Raw genomic sequence first — 22152 nt, 5'->3', positions numbered from 1 at the left:
TGCTCTCGGCAAAGTACAAAAAAAGGGATGAAACACCAAATTTGCTCTAACCTAATGTCTTTTTTCGCTGGTTTTCTCAAGTCTAGTATGAAGCTACTGGCCCAGTAAGCGGCACTTCTACAGTGCATTCGTTCATTACCTTGCAATATGTCTGGCGGTCTTTTATCCTGCCTGATCATGCAGAACCCAAAAGTGCCTTGGTCATTTTGTTTCTCCTATTGCCACTGTGGACCCTGGCATGAAGCAGGTAATCTCCTGTAATCTCTTCTGCTGTGTATTACAAGATCCAAACTCTTTGTCTGTCAAACACAGTGACGCATCTGATCTGGCGCGCCGATACATTAGCAGTGGCCGCACCGGCACACCTTGCTGAAGCCTGGCACGAATGCAGCACCCCTTGCCGCCTCCACTTGCGGCAGAGCCGTGCAACAAAGCTGTTTTCAAACTGAAGTGGTTCTAGAAACATTGGCTGTAGTGGCCATGAAGAAAAGCCATTGCCTTTTCATGCATCTTTCCTGGATTCACCATGGGGTTAGCCGCACAACGTTGCCCATGTTTTTTTTTAAGCGAAAGCTGTTATCAGATCACAACGGCAGTGGGGTAGTTGTCCGTCGGTAGTTGTCCGTAACTGCTATCACGCGATAAAGAAAAAATGGAATGAGAAAAAAAATTCTAGAAACCTCGGCCACTTTACTGACTGCCGTCATCAACCAAGCATTGGCACTTTTAACGGTGGGTAAGCATACCTGCCAAGTCTCCCGGATTACCCGGGAGACTCCCGGATTTTGAACGTTTCTCCCGGTTGTACGGGTCATAGGAAAATCTCCTGGAAATCCAGTTATGCCCTGCGCATCCAGTGCATTGCGCGCCCCGTGCGTCACGGTGACGCGAGGTGGGACGTTTCGCGTACAGATGCGCTACACGCAATTTCAAAATTGATCTTAAATGTGTTATAGGTTATATCAGTCGTTAATATTTCCTAGATTATGCGTTTGTGTACACACAGATCTATCCCACAAGTTATCTCGCCTTCAAAAATTTGTGTCACTACTGCTTTAAGTGGAGAGCCCAGCACTTGAAAGGGTAGCCGTTACCGATGTCTGTCGAGATAGCGTGTTCACCAGCGCTTGCGACCGTCCCCGTCTCAACGGCGCCCCTTATGGTCCCCTGCCCGACGAAATGACTGGTAAGCAAGCGACGACAAGCCTCGCACGCGGAACGATGTTATCGCAAGTGCCCTTCGCGCGACGGTGACGGCCGGCTCGTTTCATCTCTGCTTCAACCACGTTCGTCCCTAGCGCTAGCGCGCATTTACTCGCACGTGAAACAGACGATGCGTAAGCAATGTTATCGGTTTAGACTCTGTACAGATCAGTGGTGACCGCAAAATCCCGCTGACAGTGTCCATATAATTGCTATCCATATAATTGCTATTGATCAGATGAAGAGCGTCGGTTAGGATATCCGCCTTCAGATTGTCAAAGTTTTACCAAGGTCTTGTATTATTCACATTAAGTAAGTTTTTTTTCATCGACTACGAGAATAGCTTCCTTTGACTTTTGCATCCGTTCTGTTGGTAGTAGGTGCTTGGGCTAAGCAAGAGAAAAGTTCGTTCCGTTCCTCTTGCTTTTTAAGGCGAAAGCCTTAGATGTCTCATCAAATGCGAAATTTGACCGTCGGCAACGTCTCGCGTCCCGTGGCGTCGTGGACAAATGATGCAAAAAATCATCATGAGATGACTTCATATGAAGTCACAATGACGTCACAAATCGCCAAAATTTGTGAAGTCATGACATCACAGTGACGTGACGTCACATGATGACGTTATCACATCATATCGTAGCTTGTTCAAAGATGGTCCAATCACTGACGAAATGCAAAACCAGGTGAGGTTCCTCCGACATTGGAGAAAGTGCAAAGCCACGTTAGGTGCAGAAAGCTTTCGAAAAGCGGCGGGGTAGCGTCAATACATCGGCTGAGAGGAAAAAGAAGAGGGCCTGCGCCTTCGAGTCTTCTTAACTGAATTCGTAAGGGACCCTGTGAGTTATTTGCGCTCGCTCGTTCCTTGGGGATGTTCGGTGATTTCTGCACATTTTCCTAGTTGTCTATGGGAGACCAGCGCTGGATAGGTGGCGCGCCGAAAAAGGGCGCCTGACGGGGAGTCGCAGCATAACTCAGCCGCTCACACACAGACGACCGGCCGCACTGCACCGCGGTGAGCGCACGCGCGTGCGCAGTTCCCGTGCTTGAGTTTGGCGCGAACAGCTCGAGCAGCCATTGCGCCAGTAATAGTGCACTATGGTTTAGAAAAAAAATAACTTTGTCTGAAGGTTACTTTCTCAGGAAAGCACGGGAAAACTGAGAAAGGCCCTGCAAAGCAGACTACGTCTGTGCATACGGCGTCGAAGAGACAGTGCCGTGCCATGGTGGCGACTCTGTCGTCACCATTTCCTGATTGTGCTGGGATTTGTGTCAAGCTAGTGCAGGCTCACAAGCCTCCATTGATAAGTACGTGCTGTGTCGATACCACGCTGCCCACTACTGCAGTAAAAAAAAAGTAAGAGGCAAGGGGTAGCTGCATCAATGTTTTTCTGCCGTGGTATGTATGCCAAGTCCGCGATATGCATGCACGCGGACATTGATCAAGCAAACCACCGTGCTAGCATAGCATGTATGGTGTCGCGCTGTTATGCTCGAGGGCGCGGGATAGATTGCCGGCCACGGTGGCTGCATTTCGATGGATTGAAAGACACAGAACTCCCGCGTACTGAGATTTATGTGCACATTAAAGATCCCCAAGCGGTCAAAATTAATCCTGATTCCCACGCTGCGGCATGCCTCATAATCATACCTTGTTTGGCACGTAAAACGCCAACAATTGTCGATGTTGATCAAACACCTTTATTCTAAGCAGACACAGGCAAGCGAAAAAACTAAGACAGTACGTTAGGCGAATTAAACGGCGAGTAAAAATCCAAGACATTTGACCCTTTTCTAGCGAGGCATAAATTCCGACGTTGCTTCGCCGCGGCAGCCAATGCACAAAGAAGCTTTACCGCATCAGCTGACTCCAGAAAGCTAAACTTCGAGTAGTCCGCAGCTTTGTTCGTGACAAGAACTCTGTCTGTAGCACAAGTTAAGTTCCACTTAGGCATCCATCGCGTGCGTATTTCTCATAACAGTTAAGCGGCTTAAGCGAACGTGCCCCTGCACGCATCTCATAGACAGGCAGCTTTCCTTCTGCGTAACTGTTTGCAAATAACTTAGACTACCTGCCTATCGGATCATTCACTGTACGCGGTGGCATCAGAAGGAGCTTGGTGATGGTCGTCAAATGCAAAAATTGTTACGTATGCCGCATCCTGAATAATATGTTTGTTTCGTTTACGACAAAACAGCGGTTAAATTGTTGGCCCGGTTTCCACTGGTGGCCCTCACTATTGAATAAATCTAGCAGGCGCACGCAATTCGGTTTAGAAACCATCCCGACGCATATAGACAGGAGAGCAAGAGCACTGCTTATGCGGTTTCGGTGTTTCACAAGTTGCCGAATACCTCCATCGGTGCTAAAAGAAGGCAGAGACCACGACAAGGAAATAAGCGCAATAATAGCAAGGACTTAAAAAATTGATAGCGTCTGTTTATTTCACATGTCACACTGCCCTTATTCAACGCTCTCATCGCTCGTTCTCGTGAGTCTTCGATATAAATCAATATAACTTTATTTTTGGCAGCTTACCGGCAGTGTTTGTGTAGCCGTTGTGACAGCCATACATGCAGCAATAGCATAGTTACACTCTTGTTTGACTGTGAATCAGCTTCGTTCTTTTGAGCTGCTGTAGTTCCGCCCGTACACACACGCTCTCAGCTGCGACTGATTAGAGCGTGCCGCGGGCAGCACCGCTTGTTCAGTCAGAGCTGCAGCGCACTAGGCCTATGCAAGTGTCGTGTCGGGCAAGGAATTTTGTTAACATATGTGATATAGCGTCGTAGAAGAGTAAAATAACAACCAGGCATCACACAATGCAAATTGCGCATCAAGTTATTCGATGCTTGCTACCCATTATAAAAAGCTCAGCCATATTTTTTCATCACCACCAACCACAGCACAAAGCGCACATAATGCCTTACAGATGTTTAGGGAGTTTCTTGCTTATCCACAGAATCCCGAATAATGGTGTAGCGGGTGCTTCCCTACTTCATGAAAGTTATGGTGGTTTTTGGCGTAGTGGGTACATTGCATATGTACTTGTATGTTGCCACAAGAGAGTACAACTGGCTGTGGAAAGGCTGCTCTTCCAGGTTTTGCTATGACTGTGCTGCGTGCATAGCTCGGCAAACTCACTCTTGAGTCAACTCACTCAGACTAAGATTGGGTCGTGAGTCTGACTGAGTTCGGTTGAGGAAAATATTGGTGAGTTTCAGTGAGCCCTAAGTGCAAAATATATTTCTTGAGCGAGTCTGAGTGAGCTCCACCTTTCATTGCCGACCTATGGCCCTATCTACGCATCAGCATTACTTATGTATATACTCAAATCTATTCACATGTATCTCAACGCACAAGCGTTCGGGCATCACCTCAGTATTTATTGATCAGAGGCGTGAGTTTGGGGGGGGGGGGGGGGGGAGGGGTTGGGTGCGATGACCTCCCCCTGCAAACTGTTTCACGGTAACTGGATAAAGATAGCTCGTGAGTCACATATTTCTCAGAAATGTCCTTACTGGATTGAAACCACTGATAACTCGTGTTTGAAGGTACAAGATCAAAAGGCGTATTGTAGAGCACCGATTATGTGAGATATTGGCGTTAAGGAGCATTGACACCATGATCGAAAAAGCTGATTTTATGCTAACGGATTCATGAATCAACTTACTCAGGCTCACTCAGGCTCATGTCAAGCCGTGAGTGTGAGTCGTGGTGTGTCCATCTGAATAATATGTTGGTGAGTTTGAGTCTGGTTGAGAAAAATTTTAGTGAGTCGGAGTCCAAGTGAGTCTGGTTGAGAAAAATTTTGGTGAATCTGAGTCCGAGTGAGTCCTCAGAGCAAACTCTATTTCTTTAGTGAGTCTGAGTGAGCTGCAATTTTTTGCCGACCTAGGCTGCGTGTTATGCGCAGGCGTGGTGATTTTTTATTCCTGCCATCGAAAACATACACTCCGAGATCCATATTTGCTATATTCAACATGCCGCCTATGGCGCCACACTGTTAATAAAAAAATAAGGCCTCTGTAATCTGCTTTGGTTTGCCGTCGTGTTGGCATGGGCTTGTTGTCCATGCTTCCTGCGGTCTTCCCGCACTGTCTTTTTATTTTCACCGGGGCCTTTCATGCCTGCAACTGTTTAGCGATGGAATCATACAGGAAGGTTACGTTTCTGTGGATGATGCCACTCTCGCCTCCACTGTTCTCTCCGTCGACAAGATGTGGCTGATTGCCAATGTGTGCGACAGTGACGAAGCCTAGGAGGTAGGGCCGTATTCGCACCCATGGAAGAAGGATAGCCCCTGCAAGTGCACAAGATGATGCCACATGGTGGCACATAAAGCAAGGCTGCAGGATTTTCGCCAGCTGCTTCAAACATGGCGCCTTGCAGTTTACACAGAGCAAGCACATGGTTATGGGTTCGCGAAGCTGTGGCATGTACTGACGGATTGAGCTTTGTCATTTGGCTGGTGGATTGCGCGAAAAGTCGTCTGTGAGGACAGGCAGCAGGGGACCTTCTTTCTTTCCTGTGGAGCACGTCGTTCGTATCGGCGTTGCAACACAGAACTGGTTTCAACTGCACGTTTGACATGAGTAGAGCCACTATTGCTCGATTTGCAATCATGACACCTGCGTACCAGTTGCAGGAACACACCAAGTTTTGCACTCGACTCCAGTGGTTTTTTTCCTGCTGAGTAAACAAAACTAAAAAAAAACTGCAGTAATAGTACTTTGTTTGACTGATCGCGTGCTCTAAACTACCGTTACGGTGGTCGTTTTATTACTAAACAAGAACGAACTAAGAATGAATTACTCCTGCAAAAACCGAAAGTGGTTCCAGTTTGTGACTTTCACTGGCAGAACGATTGTCATTGCGTGCAGTAACCAGCATTAAGATGTCCCCACACTGTTCGAAGAAGATAAAATGTAGATTAAAGAAATACTGTTTTAAAATTTTCTACTCACTTTCCAGAGAAACTGCTGCAAGGTTGGACACGTCAGACGCTATGCTTTTTAGTGCAATACAAAGCAGAATGATCATTAAGGATAGTAGCCAGTCCTTTTACGTTTCTTGTTACAGAACTCCAGATGGTCGGAATTAATACAGACACCACTACAGTACCTCATGATATTGTGGTTTTAGCACGTAAAACCTCATACTTAATTAGCCCGTCTGATCTCTTTGTTCCTCTTGCCAAGCATTCGCTTGTTGCTGTTCACGTTGTGAATTCTTTTCTCTTTTTTTGCTTCACCTGCCTCAGGTGAAGATTGGTGAAGGTGTCACTTTGAAGAAGAAGCAGTTGGAGAAGATTTGGAAGCAGCCAAGCCTCACCGCGACCAAGTTTGCCCGCCAACTCTGCAAAGCCGTATTCACTCGTCAAGAGCTGCAAGGCAAATGCCTGAAGAAAACGAGTCGCACCGGCAACAGAGAAGTCCTGGATCCGATTCGCCTGAATGCCATAATTGGTGAGGTGGTGTAGACTAGAATACGTTGTTTTGTTTCTTAAAGGGACCGACAACTGCCCAGAATATGAAATGAGTTGACTCCACTGATGTAAAGATTGTCTATTGCACTGACTCAAACCAACCCTGTTTTTTTCGTGCGAGATGGATTTATATTTTTAATTCTTAATTGAAAGTCGCGAGAAATGACTTGTGGCGCCTCTGGCGGCAAAAACATGGACGATCCGATGAAGACGGCCACGTGACCGTTGATTGCTGTACGCGGTTGACGATTTTTTTGTTAGTATTGAAATATTGTTCGTTTCTTTATATTAAAAGGTATTAGTCCATAATAATGTACATACTATAGGCCTGCGTTAGTAGTATGCATTAAAGTGGCACTTCCTTCGCGTGACATAATGATCCCATGCTCGTCAGCGCGTCTTGAGCAACTTTTCAGCGTGCTCATGCAACCGTGCACGCAGTTACCAGGTCGCTAAGATTTTGGAGCGACAGAGTTTTGCTGCCTACACTTCGTCTCAGAAATGACGCGCGCTGCTGCTCGTGCGGCCGTGCATATGCACAGTTACGTTTTCGATTACTTGGCTTGGCTCGTGTATCGAGAGAGTAACGACGCCGGGAGAAGCCATCCATGAAACAGGCGCAGGCGCACACAACGCTGTACAAATACCGGGAAGGTGTATAAAGCCACACATCTCATTGTGACAGCTTTCTATTTTCAAAAATGGTTGGAAAGCTCAAAGTAAAGGTGGTTAGGCATACTTACAGTAACTCCTGCGAAAGCAGACCAACGACAGCTTTCACAAGGGCTAGCGGCATCGCTATCAATTCTCAGCGTTGCTGGAGCAAGCCTTCATGCGTGTTTGGAGCCTTTCAGATTGAAAAATACTGCTTATAAAATAACTACGGGCTTCTCGGATAAACCACTGCAGCTACAAACCCTACGAAGGGTGAGCTTCCTGTCGCGCCGTAAAAAACTGGGTCGAGAAAAATCAGTTGTCGGTCCCTTTAAGGAGCACACAAAAAAATAAGTCTCGTCTGGGACAACGTAGTGTTCGATAAAAGTAGGCCCGTGCGAATGTTTAAAGGGGTACTGACACAAAAATTTTGGTTTGCTGTTTTCTCGTTGCATTATGTTGCTGGGAGCCTGTTAGTCAAAACACGGCACATCGCTTGCTGCAGCGCGTGGTAGATAATTAATTCCGGTCTGTTTATAGACCTTGTGCAAAATCTGCTGCCATCTAGCAGCCACCATGCGCATTTCCGTCATGGCTAAGCGCACTCCGTATGTGCGCACACGGAGCATACGTATCAATGTGTTGCGGCTGACAAGAACAGCAACGCTGACATATTTTCATGTGCTGTGCTGCTCAGATTGGGGAAATTCGGATGCTGAAAAAAGTTTGCAGGAAACTAAACTCCATATTATTAGATTTCCTCGCAGCCGACGAGATGCAGTAGATCATTCCGTTGCTTGGCTACTCCTTATACAACTAACGCCATGTTTACGTTTGCCGTTCTTAATATATGGTATGTGACAGCATCGGCACTCATCAGAGAACACTCTTTCGTGTCATGCCGGAACGAGACAGTTTTCACGCCATGTGCTTGCAGGTACAGACAAACCGGCTTCGCGCACGAGCTTTAAAGCTGCATCGCGGCTACTCACAAATGCCTTCATTGCTGTTGACGTCATTACTTTGTTTATTACATTGCCATAACAGTTACATGTTAGACAGGTAGCTCGTGTGCGTCATAGATCCTCACTGAACGGACCAATTGTTCTGGAGCATGTATTATAGTTTGTTTTCGATTGTGGAGTTTGACAAGGTACCATTTGATGGAATGCTTTGCGTGCGCATGGCTTCACTGCGCGTATTTTGCAAGCATTCCAGATGCGTATTTTTGCGTTCTTTTTTCAAGCATTCCTGTTAAACAACCCCGCGGTCCAAAATGTGATATGAAGCTGTAACTGTGCATTTATATGGCGTGAACATGCTGCCACAAGAATTTTACTAATAAGTGAAGTAAAAACTGCACCTAATTTCGGTTTCTCGGTCGGCCTTCCTACCCTTCTCGGCAACCAAGAGGGGTAGGCGTAGCCCGCTGTCATGACTACACCCACTTTGGCGATGTAACACGATGTCGGTGATTACGTCCTGGGCACACAGCCAACGACCAAGCAAGGCTTCTTCCACATGTTGCCCGTGTCAGAGCGGCGCTAGGGTCACCCTAGCAGCACAGTGAAGAAGCGTGGTAAATGCGCGGCCAAAACCGCAGGGCGGAGGTGCCGTTTCGTAGTGCAGAGGATCAGTCTACGAAGCCAGTGATACGTAAAGTTGCCCATGGGCAAGTTTACGTCTCTGCGCGTATGGGGAGGGTTGGACAAGCGCTGGGGAACGGTCTGGGAATTGCTTTTCGAGATGGCGTGGCACGTAGTGCTGTGATATTCGCGGAATGTGCTCACTGTGGCCTCCTGCACGAATTAACGAGCTTGTTTCGGAAGTGTAGAAAATAGTCTGAGCCTGTTTACAGGCCCTTTAAATTCAGAGGGGCGGCCTGCATGTCCTGACAGCCTACCCTTAAATTTTTTAATGTGTACCCCAAGAGGATGAAGTTCTCCCAAAAGCTGATCCCCTTTCGGACGAAACCTGTATCCACCCCTGTGTGCTATGAAATGTTAACAGATGCCTCAAGTGTGTGGTGCTTTTCGTATGAAATTGAAGAAATGCTATTCCGAGGAATGGGTTACGTTCGACTGTGTGTGCGCTATCATTGGTTGCGCGCTGAGGTGGTTTTGCAAGCGTTCAGTCGGCGACAAAAAACTCTTGCTGCAACGGGTTGACACTGTAAGGTGCCAGTAGACCCTGGAAGCGACGATGTGAACGCGAACATTATTGGCGTGTGGGATGCGGAGTCGGTGAAGGACGGATCCCAACATAAAACGAAACGATGTTTATTAACGTAGTAGCAGCAGCAGGGCAAGCATGCCGATGCTGCGCTTTGGAAGGTTAGAGAAACAAACATGAGACCAAGCTTGGTAGCTTGGGTTATATAGCCAGCAGTGGTGACGTAAGCCTCCGTTGAAACTGCGTGGCGCTGTCTTTTATCGGAAGCGTGTTGCAGCAGGTAGCTGTGTCACGCCGGGCTAATCAGTGACGAGACGGAGGCTGCGTAGGTCTGTGCGCAGTGGTCGCCACAGGCGTATCATGTTATTTACAAGCACATGTCGGAAGGATATTGCATAGAATATTAGCTAATCGGCACCTACTTCTTGGGGCAACTAACGCTTTTCATGTTCACTCGTGCGTGAGATGCGTACATTTTTTACATTTTAATCACACAGTATTTCTAGACATAACATATGTCGGTGACTACAGCAGCGAAACATTTAATTCAAAAGAATTTTGAAACGAGGACAACATTTTATTTACAGTTAGGTGCACAATACTACGGCGTGGCCTGTAATAACCCTGAGAACGAGTACAGAGAGAGAGAGAGACAAAGAAATAAAGAAGAGAACTTGCCGAAAAAAAATTGTTCACGAGGCAGGATTCGAACCAGTGTACCCTCGATCAGAAGGCAAGCGTCCTAACCACTCGGCTATCCAGGCATGCTTGCAGATCATAGCATAGCCTTGTATAGTATAGTGTAGCAAGGGGGTGGGAAAGGGAAGTAAGTGTGAGGAGGAGGGGAGAGAGTAAAGTGTAGCACAGAAAGAATGAAAAAGAGAGAATTAGAGACAAAGAAACGCAGAAAGAAAGAGACAGAGAGAACATCAACGAAAGAGAAGTAGAGAAAGAGAGAAAAAAAATCCGGCACATCCCACGCACTGTGGGAATCGACGTAATGCGAAGCAGCCAGCAAAGAGCTCCATACATTGCCTTGTTCCTCTTTGAGGAAATGAAGTCGTTCATGTCGTGACATCTAGTTCACTATACACCACATGTTTGTCGTGCATGCATGCATGTACAATCTTATATATAATGAAACGTATATTTTGGTATATAGAATGCATGACCTGTCATTTACCATAAAATGCCGAGCAAGCGCTCCCCCCCCCCCCACGGTGAAGGATAATCCGACCAGATTTGGAGGGGGCACTTGCTCAATTCCGGACCGAAATTCTAGATGATGACGGGAGAGCCACTAAACATAAAAAATGCCCATCCATGTTTCTAATGAAATGCTCTATTTATTTACTGTTTTCGTTTCCCCTCGTCACTTTCAAATTGAAGCAGCGACTGGTTTGACCATTATACAGCCGGCCATGTGACAACGGAATTTCATAAACAACATTAGATACACATTCAGTGTACTCATTCTTGTGGTTCTTTTTACACAATGCTTGTCTTGAAAAAGAAAAGTGGCCGCAGGGGAGGAGGGAGAGGAGGGGGCAATTGCTCGGTCACTGGCGCCTATTTCTGATCTCCCGAAGAAAGGAGGAGGGGCGCTTGCTCGGCATTTTATGGTATGTTCGTCACGTACTCATGTCATGCCATATCAATTTTGGTGTATATCCATTTAACAAAACAGCCGGAAGCGCACCAAGACAGTGTCATGTAAATCATGCAGTACATGACATGAGTGTTATGATTCACGTGTTAGGACCTGTCATTTATGTTCGTCATACAGTCACATCGCACAATACCAATTTTGGTGTATATCAAGCGAGCGAAACCGCCGTGGGTGCAGCATGTAAATCATGCCATACATGACATGCATATCACGGTTTTCATGTTACCGCCTACCATTTATGTTCGTCATACAGTCGCATCGCGCAATACAAATTTTGGTGTGTATCAAGTAAGCGAAACGGCTGTGAGTGCACCATGAGTGGGGCATGCAAATCATGTCGTACATGACTTGCATATCATTGTTTTCATGTTACCACCTCTCATTTACGTTCGTCATAGTCGCGTCGCGCAATACCAATTTTGGTGTATATCAAACTAGCGAAACGGCCATGAGTGCACCATGAGCGTGGCATGTAAATCATGTCGTACACGACATGCATATCACGATTTTCATGTTACCACCTATCATTTACGTTCGTAATACAGTAGCGTCGCACAATACCAATTTTGATGTATAGTATCAAACTAGTGAAACGGTCGCGATCAGACAATGAGCGTGGCATGTAAATTATGCCGTAAATGATATGCATATCATGATTTTCAAGTTGCCACCTGTCATATATGTTCATTATACAGTCGCGTCGCGCACTACCGATGTTGGTGTATGTTAAGCTAACGAAACGGCCGGCCGCGAGCAGACCATGAGCGTGGCATGTAAATCATGCCCTACACGACATGCATGTCATGATTTTCATGTTACCACCTGCCATTTATGTTCGTCATACAGTCACATCGCGCAATATACTAATTTTAGTGTATATCAAGCTAGCGAAACCGCCGCGAGTGCACCATGAACGTGGCATATAAATCATGCGATACATGACATGCATGTCATGGTTTTTATGATACCACCTGTCACTTATGTTCGTCATACAGTCGCGTCGCGAAATACGACTTTTGGTGTATGTCAAGCTAGCGAAACGGCCACGAGTGCACCATGAGCGTGCCATGTAAATCATGTCGTACACGACATGCATATCATGATCTTCATGTTAACACCTATCATTTACGTTCGTAATACAGTAGCGTCGCACAATACCAATTTTGGTGTATATCAAGCTAGCGAAACGGCTGTGAGTGTGCCATGAGCATGGCATGCAAATCATGTTGTACGTGACATGCTTGTCATGATTTTCGTGTTACCACGTGTCAGTTATGTTCGTCATACAGAAATGTCTCGTCATACCAATTTTTTGTATTTATCCATTCATTTACACGGCCGCGAGCGCCCCGAGACCATGTCATGTAAGTCATGCTGTACATGACATGCGTGTCACGATTTGCACGTTAGGACCTGTCATTATGTTCGTCATGAACTCTTGTCACGCCATACGAATTTTGGTGTAGTATATGAAATTAACAAAACGGTCGCAACAGCCCCATGACCATGGAATTTAAATCGTGGTGTTCATGACATGCATGTCATGATTTTCATGTTATGACCTGTCATCTATGTTCGTAATTTGGTCATGTTATGCCATACCAAATTTGGTATACGTCCGATTAAAGGGACTGTCTACCGTCCTTCATCGCTTTTCTGTTTTGTCCCGCAATAGCAAACGTTGGATTCCAAGAGATGGCAAACGCGTGAGGGGGAGACAGAAAATTAGGTGGGTAGGTGAGATTAAGAAGTTTGTAGGTGTAACGTGGCAGCAGAAAGCACAGGACCGGGTTGATTGGCGTAACATGGGAGAGGCCTTTGCCTTGCAGTGGGCGTAGACAGGCTGATGTTGATGAGAAAGCATAGTCTGAAGTGTCCAACCTTGCAGCGGCTTCTCTGGAAAGTGAGTAGAAATTTTTAAAACAGAATTTTTCGATCTGCATTCGGTCTTCCATTGGCATGAAACATGCCCACAACACTGGTTGGTGGACGCGATGACGATTGTAGTGCCGGTAAAAATTAAAACCAAAAGCACATGTGATTTCTGTAGGGTTACTTTATTTTCGCTGAACAGTAATGTAATGAACGTAACAGTCGTTTTCAGCGTGCTAGCGGTTAAATGAAGCCTTATTATCCGATTGCAGAGCACTTGTTTTGCTGTAATCGAAGTCTATGCGTTTATTTTAGCACTGCTGCCGCAATGCAAGCCAAGTTGATTCATCAAAAAGAGACAATAAATGCATGCCTTACAGTGCAGCACATGTGAGACATCCTAACAATACAGCGCCACAGTACGACCAGCGTGTAGGGCTGCATGGCATAGCACATGAGTTGAAGCCGACGAAATCGAAGACGGCGCCGCAAGCAGCGCCACCAGGGGCCTTTTTGGATGCGTGAAAAAAAGAAAAAGCAAAAACTTACTCTATGACACAACCAAAAGTTGCCTCAAAAGCATAAAATACAATTTCAAGTTATACATGTTTGTTTTTAAGCAAAATGAGTTTACCTGCGAGGATTTCTTGTCCTACCAGTAGATTGACCACATCGCTGTTGGGTGACGCTAGCGGTCATTCTTTCACGATTTTCAACATCAAATTAAAAATATAATTCCTTTTTTATGGTGCAAAAGCACGCTCGTTGCTGCGGATGTGACGAACGATCTTCTCATTTTCACCACAATCAGAAAAATCGTTCCGAGCAGTAGACAGTCCCTTTAACAAAACGGCCAAGAGAGCACAAAGTCGCAGGCAGGCAGGCAGGCAGGCAGGGCAGGGCAGGGCAGGGCAGGGCAGGCAGGGCAGGGCACGGCAGGGCAGGGCACGGCAGGGCAGGGCACGGCAGGGCAGGGCAGGGCAGGGCAAGGCAAGGCAAGGCAAGGCAGGCAGGCAGGCAGGCGGGGCAGGCGGGGCAGGCAGGGCAGGCAGGCAGGCGCAAAGTCGCAGAAGTTCGCTAAGAAATGCTTCGCATTTAAAAAAAGATAGGAAGAAAGAGTAAGCAAGCATCGTGTCATCTAGCGACCAGATACTGCACCGTCTGGCGAAGCCCCGCATGCGCAATAGCTAAGCCACACCCACCGATTGAGACATCGCGCACAACCTCAGCGACGGGGGTTTTATTTTGTGGCAGTGAGGAGGGAAGGGTGCCCAACCCCTTTGTAAATGTGTGAGTGTGTATGCATATATACCCATCAGGTGAACGTGTTCATGGTAGTGATGCAGAACTACCGGTAAATTGACTATCGATGGTACTACTATTGACAAACTATCGATAGTCCAATCGGTAGTACCATCGGTAATAATGCTAGCGATATTACTGCCACGCGTGTTTATTGCTTTGTTTTGATGTATTGGTCTTCACCCACAGACTGTTAGCAGCATTTGACGTAGACCGCGCAGGAGCGTTTGAGAAGCTTCGCGATTGTTTGAGATCATTTTGATTAGATTATGCGGCGGACGCGAATATTCAAGTTTATTCGAGAGCTTACGCCAACATCAGCGATAACGCTGGAAAGTTTGATGACTGATGTATAAAAGACGACGCGTTCCACCGATGATCAGATTACTCGACGGCCGACGACTGTACTTACCGCTACCAAGGCGCTGCATGTATCGCTTGTATTTTGAGTTTTGATTTCCTGGGCACAAGTTCGCCCAAATAAAGAGCTGCGTATTTCTCAGTCTTGCTGCAGCATTCTTCACCGTCACAACCACGTTACAGTACTATCGATAGTGGTGTGAATAATGATGCTGTTGCTGGTCGGCCATATTTTCAAAATATTTGCGATAGCCTACTATCAGCTTTGCTTAATTTATGAGCAGTTTTTGGTGAGAGAAATAAATTATTTCCGAAGTGAAACTGGGGGAATATGTCCATCAATATATTCATATCCAAAAGCAACCAGTTACATCTGACAATTAACAAACTTAGTTCTTGATATATTTTTTTATTTTGAAATCATAAAATGCCATATAAATTTGAAGCCGCGCAATTCCACCACATGTAACGGCTTCCTTTCTGCCTTAGCTGAACAGTTTGACTTTATGATCATGTGTCAGCAAAGCACCCTGGTGAAGAACACAAGCATGTCAACTGCTCCTCCGGCTCCGCTATGTACCACGGGTATGGGGAACCAAGTTTATTCTGCAATGAGTTCATGCTGTTGGATTTTAATACTATCGATATAACCATTGAAATTACTATCGATAGTGCTATTGATAGTATTTCTTACCATCGATAGTTCGATAGTGACTCAGCTATCGATAGTACCATCGATAGTTCTGCATCTCTAGTATGTGCCACAGAAATTGTGTAAATCCCACTACTCACCACTGTTCCACTAAAAATGAAGAAGGCAACAGTTAGCCCAACAAATGGCTGCGAAGCGACTGTGGCCTCGAAGCGATGGAAGGCCTACGCCAACGACGACGTGCCTATAGATATATGAGAGGCGCGAAAGCTTGGTTTCAGCGCGAGGTTCTGTCTCTGCAGTTTGGATATCCATGTCATGTCTGTGACTGCCTGTGGCTTACCTCGAACCTCTCTGCGCTAAGAAACAACAAAGAAACCTAGCATAACCTAGCTAAAGCCTAGCAACGACCTAGAAACAACCTGCATCACCTAGCTAAGGCACAACCTATAGGCAACCATATTAGTCTTCAGAATTGTCCATTTTTGCTGTTCCAAGCCTTGCGGAGCTTGGTGCAAGCTTCGCCCATTTTTTTTAGATGCGAAGTATCTTAAGGCGGAGCTCAATCCGGTGGTGGTGGTGGTGGTGTGCGGCGTGACCACCCTTACTGCGCATGCGCATACCCTCTCCACACACCTCTCCACTCACCCTCTCCCCTTTCCCTTTCTCCTCCCCCTCTCCCCTTCGCCTCTCCACTTTACCTCTCCCCCTCTCCCATACCCCTCTCCCCTCCCCCTTTCCACTCTTCCTCTGAAACGCGGGCTAGACATGCCGAAATTCTCTCCTGCGCAACGCCGCGGTGAGCTCGAGCGCATGCGCGTCCCCTCCCCTTCTCTCTTCTCTCCTATGCTGCCCCCCTCTCGCCCGCCTGTCGACCGCGTTCCCCGCTCGCCCTGTGAAAATTAACGGCCAGGCTAGATGGAAGATACTACGCGCGTGGGGTCCCTCTTCGCGTTCCACGACGCGAGGTCGGTAGCATGCCCAACGATCGCCAACGGAATGCGATCGTGCAAGTGCCTGGCTTCGCATCGCCTCATGGTCCCCTTAGCGGGAGATGGTGTAATTTTTCGTTAGGTGCTTGAAAGTCCTTAAAAACCCTTCAATTTTTTTAAATGCGGAGCATTTCTTAGTAGCACCTGTGGCGTCGGCGGCGCCGTCCACACCCCCACTGCGCATGCTCGGCTCGTCTCGTGCCGGCAGCAAGCCTCTCCTCTCCGTCCCTCTCTCCCTCGAACGCGGGCGGTATGTAAATAGTGCGCGTTCGGAATTCAGTCAAGGGCGCCTTTACTTGGCTTTCGCTTGACTTGACGCTTTGCTTGACTCGAGTAGATGCGATGGAAGCAACAGTACCTTCAATCAGCGCCCCACCACTCGTTGAAGGCTACATTACCCCACCCTCACGGTCTTCGGCATCAACAACAACAAGCAACGCAGAAGATGAGGCTGCGAAGAGACGAGCATATGACGCTGAATGCAAGCGTTTGAAGCGAGCTGCGGACCCGGAACTTTGTGCACGCTGGAGCCGTTCAAGTCGTACTTGGTGTGCGCATCATGTAACAATTAAGCATTCCCAAACCATACCCAATTACGCAACATTAACGCGATACCCCCACCACTCTGTGACGCATTTACTCGAGTTGCCCCCGTGGGAAGATGCGGGCGATTTTTTCTTCAAAGTTGCTATGAACCCCGTCTTGTAAAGAGACAACAAAAGTATCCCGGAATACAGATACAGGAGTACATATGCAAGAATACAGATACTGGAATACTTTTTTATTTCACGGATACTAATGCTCCACAAAGGCAACAAATGAAGCATAATATTGTGAACAACGTTGCAGTGGAGTGAAACTTGCAAGTCACACATATAGCTTGAATCACTAATGTTGAACAGTGAAATAATAAGTATACATGTATTGTACACACATCTGTTTTACTGAGCAGGCTGTTGCGTTAAATGCCCTTAAGCAAAAGGAGGGTGTCTCAATAGGGTGTCTTTGTGGTTCGGCCTCAGTACAAGACTCGCAAACGAGAAAAGTCTCTCAACTGCTGTAGACGACAAGTACAAGTTCGTGTTATAATGAATAAATACCACCTTTGTGACCGGAAAGTCCTGCAGCAAGGCTATGTTTCTTCTCGAGTCATCTAGGTACCGAAACTCTTCTGCTATCACGTAGGTTTGTTCTGACCATTCAGAAGCCGAAGTGTCTCCATCCATGATTCATCACCGCCGAAGATGATGACTCGTCGCATGTGTCATTTTGGTGTGGTGAATGTACCACTGCAGCTTGCACTCACAGCGGTGGTCCAGTGGTTGTGATACTCGACTGTCGACCCGAAGGTCATGGGATCGAATCCCAGCCCCCATTACAGTGGAGGCAAAATGCTTGAGGCCAATGTGCTTAGATTTAGGTGCATGTGGACCCCAGGTGGTTGAAATTTCCAGAGCCCTCCACTACAGCGTCCCTCATAATCATATTGTGGTTTTGGGATGTAAAACCCCAACAATTATTATTAATATTATCTGCAGCTCGCACGAGTAAGCTTTCAAAGTTGCCAGATTTTGTCACTTCGCATGAGTTCACTTACTACAAAAAGAATATTGGAAATCTTTGTTGTGCAGTATCGCGATATGTCAATGCATCGTAAAAGTATTTCACTACTGAGATAGGAATATGTTTTTCAAATGTATCTGGATACACAAGTACAGATACTCAAAAGTATTTCTAAGATACTCTCGTGATACTGCCCAGTCCTGGTACACGTACACGCTGCTAAGGACGGATTTTGCTGCCTTAACGAAGACGAGACCACTTGTTTGATGTTGGCTCCTGTGACATTCCCTGTTCAACAACCTCATTGCTTCAAAATTATGCCGGGATTTTTTAACACAAGTGTTTTATGCCAGTACTCACTGACGTCATTTTTGTCACGGAAATGACACTGGTAAAATACACAAGGACAGATGGCAAAGAAAGCTTCTTTGACGCGGATGACCTGGGAGTCAAACCCACGAGCTCTCGGTTTGCGGAGATGGGTGCCGGGCGCTCTACCCAATGTGCTACCAGCACACATTTGTGAGGCTTCACAAACGTGCCTCATATCTCTCACACCTTCTCCGCGAGGCAGACGCCACCGGGAAGTGGAACGCGTTCGTAGTTCAAGCTACGACTTCTGCCTTTTGCGTTCCAGGATTGCTGCTTAATAGTGTATGCATGAACAGAGGAATGTGTTACCCTATTCCTGGTGAGCGCACACCTTGCCGTTCTCTCTTCAAGTGACGACGCTTTGAATGAGTGCATATTGAGTATGAGTCTTTATTATGTGCTTGTTGATGGCATGTCTGCACGCGATGCACCCTAAGCTATGTCCAGGTGTTGGTTTACTGCTTCAACTACCACAAAGGTTTAATCGTGATCATGGATATTAGTTGTCGGGATGGACATGCGCCATCAGGCGCCGACGTTGATGCATTCACGCTAAACGGTGCTATAGCTGCCAAACACCAACAGTCATTGTGCCAGTTCTCATATATATATGTAAAATAAACAGTCAACTACATCTATGAAGACATGTTTCACTTTCGTGTTGTACCGATTCCTGTGACGGAGGGATCAACGACATCTTTAATATAAGGTCCCAGCAATTATTATTATTTAGAATGATTCATAAGAAAATACGCATGTCATGATTACAGAACAACCTTGTTATGGTGATCAGTTTGAGGAGATGTGCTGTATTGGAGCAAGCGGTTCGTTGTGCAGTCTTATGATAGTACAGCTTGTGAGGAGTCAAAAGTCTAGATTTTTGGATAGTGTGGTTGTGCCTAACAAAATTGGTCGTCGCTTTGATTTTCATTCTTTTGCAGGCTACACGTGTTCAAAGTTTAACACTGACAGACGCACCTTGAGACTCGCCATCGCCTATATGCTGTGCCATCTGAACGAGCGAACCACTCCACGATCGTATTAGCGACGTGCACATCGGTAATGCGACAATGTAGCTGGCTTTTAGTTGCGTTTATGCTCCATGGCCATATCCATTGTTCCTGTGTTCATCTTGTATTTATTTTTGTTAAGGTGTACTCATTACATGCTTTTGTAATATCGCATGTCACTTTTGTTGTTCCAGAGAGAGCAAACAACAGATATCAAACTGGTGTATAGAAGACTCTTTTTAATCTAGACACTAATGTATAAGGAAGCACAATATGCCAGTGTGATTTTTGCGCCAACGAGTCTATTTTCTTTGTAGTGCTTTTTTAAAATTCTTTTTATTGCTTTTGGAAGTGTATCACAATACTGTGTTTTCATTACTTACGTGCAAATCTGTGTGGTGACAACAAAGCTTTGTTTTTGCGGCGTTGAACTTTATTCTCGTAGCTAATGCACTACACTCAAACCTCATTATAACAAAGTCGCATATGCAACGAAAATAACTTCGTTATATCCGAAAATTCGTTATAAACGTGTATTTTTAACATTGCATCTATGACAAGACTATTCTTCATTTACTTCGTTATAACCGATAATTCGTTATATCCGAGTTCGTTATATCGAGGTTTGAGTGTATATCTGTCTTCATCTTGTTTTTTATTTTTGTTCATACTTACTCCTATATATGCTCTTGTAATGCACATGTCACTTTTGTTGTGGCAAAGAGAGCAAACAACAGATATCAACTGCGATATAAACTCACTGGTTTATAAGGAAGCACAATATATGCCAGTTGGATTTTTGCACCAATGAGAGTTTGATTTTATTCGTAATATCTTTTATTCTTTTTATTGCTTTTGGAAGTGTATCACAATACTGTGTATTCATTACTGATGTGCAAGTCTGTGTGGTGACAGTGTAACTTTGTTTTTTTGCGGCGTTTAACTCAATTCTCATAGCTAATGCGTTATATCTGTATTCACCTTGTTTTTATTTTTGTTCATACCTATTCCTACATGCTTTCATAATATCACATGCCATTTTTGTTGGGCCAAGGAGAGTCAGCAATAAATATCAAGCTGTGATATCAACACCGGTTTACAAAGCAGCGTATTCCAGTCAGGCTTTTTTCTGGCAGCGAATGTTTGGTTTTGTTTGTGACGTTTTAACAACGAAGCTGTTTAAGCTAGCCGTAATGTGTCCTACCCTATCTCGAAAAATAAACGGGTATGTGCCACAGAAATTGGGTAAACTCACTACTCACCACTGGTCCACTAAAAAGTAGAACGCAACAGATAGCCCAACACTAGGGAACGGGAAAGACAACGGTGGCTACGAGAAGACCCCGAAGCGACGGAAGGCCTACGCCAACGACGACGTGCCCGTAGATCTGTGAAAGGTGCGAAAGTTTGGTTTCAGCGCGAGTTTCTGTCTCTGGAGTTTGGACATCTGTGTTGTGTCTGTGACTGTGTGTGGTTTAACTCGAACCTCTCTGCGCTTAGAATCAATGTAGAAACAGCCTAGCATCACCTAGCTATAATGCCTAGCAACGACCTAGAAAAAACCTGCATCACCTAGCTAAGGCCTAGAAACAACCTATAAGCAACCATATTAGTCTTCAGAATCTTTCAGTTCCGCTGTTTCAAGGCTTGCGCGTCTTAGTCTTATAAGAAGTGTAGACTAAAATCGAGCGGTAAACTGACTCCAGCATGGGCTTTGTATGCTTCTAATAAATCCTAAGACAAATTTCGATAGAGAACAGACGTCTTAAAGGTAATTCATCTGATGTGAAGTCTAGGAAAGAAGTGCGGCTCACTTTTTCAGACTTGTCGTGATAACCATCACCAGAGAGCTGCAAAAGGTTCGACGTTCGAGATGTGCGCGGCAGATATGTTTTTGAATTGCACCATTTCAACAAGGGCTTGCTGGATGCCGGAATAATCCCCTCTGCGCTGTTTGAAATATGCCTGACCACCGAATACACTTGGAGGCCGCGACTTCAGCCTTTGTACACCCGTGCGAGGAAGCTCCGACAGAAAGGTCCCTTCTGCCGAACCACCGACTCGGAAATTGACCTTTGCCCTGTTTGCAAACAGTGTGACGTCAATGCGAGTGCCACACCCACCAGCCTCACCCTCCGCACAGGCGCTGGTTGGCAAAAATGTTCTGCCGACGGGATCTTTCAGCGTAGCAGCCCTGCGTGTGTCTGCATTGTTTCCATTAAAGTTTCTGCAAATTGCATTTTCTGAAGTCACGGCTTTTAGAAGGAAAAGTCACTGCCTAGATATGGTTGATTTGCTCATCGTAGACGTGCACGTACAGCCACAAAAAGATGTTACTCTCTTCGAAAGCAAACGTTGTACATCTTCACGGTGCCGAAACGATGTGCTTTGTACTAAATGACTGGTGTCATGGAGAAATATTTGCGTGGCATGGATGTGAACGTACTCAATGTCCGTCGTGACATCTGCACTGCAGTTTTAAACGATGTACATCATTGGCGGCAACACGGTGTCGAGCGGCTGTGCACGAGGTCATGGATTAGATTCTCAGTCATGGCGCAAAATTCTGATCGACGATCAGTTTGAAAAAATGAAAGGAAAACACTCGTTGCCGTGCGTTCGGTTGAGGTTAATAAATCCATGCCGTGAAAATTAAAGCAATGTTTTCCCCTACGGCTTTTCTAAACCACTGCAGTTTCGCGATGCTAAACATGATAATTTAATTATATACATAATCTCTTGCGCGGTTACTTCGCGGGATCTGATGCCTACAACGTGTTTGCGTACTCACTTTGCTGCTTTTGACTTGATACACAAACTTGGAATGGGCACTGTAACTTCGATA

At 45.9% G+C, this 22152-nt stretch overlaps 1 protein-coding gene across 1 annotated transcript in view; it reads left to right on the top strand.

The window, feature by feature from the left end:
• Positions 1-20409, top strand: part of LOC125759475 (uncharacterized) — a 31235-nt gene extending 10826 nt beyond the window's left edge. Inside the window, exons 3-4 of the mRNA XM_049418318.1 lie at positions 6465-6669; positions 19239-20409. Coding sequence (XP_049274275.1) covers positions 6465-6669; positions 19239-19342 — 309 coding nt within the window. The 3' untranslated portion in view covers positions 19343-20409. The remainder of the gene's footprint in view (positions 1-6464; positions 6670-19238) is intronic.
• The last annotated feature ends 1743 nt before the right edge of the window (positions 20410-22152 follow it).

The sequence above is a fragment of the Rhipicephalus sanguineus genome, chromosome 8 (assembly GCF_013339695.2).
Source record: "Rhipicephalus sanguineus isolate Rsan-2018 chromosome 8, BIME_Rsan_1.4, whole genome shotgun sequence".
Lineage (NCBI taxonomy): Eukaryota > Metazoa > Arthropoda > Arachnida > Ixodida > Ixodidae > Rhipicephalus > Rhipicephalus sanguineus.
This window is presented reverse-complemented; position numbering and strand designations above follow the sequence as displayed.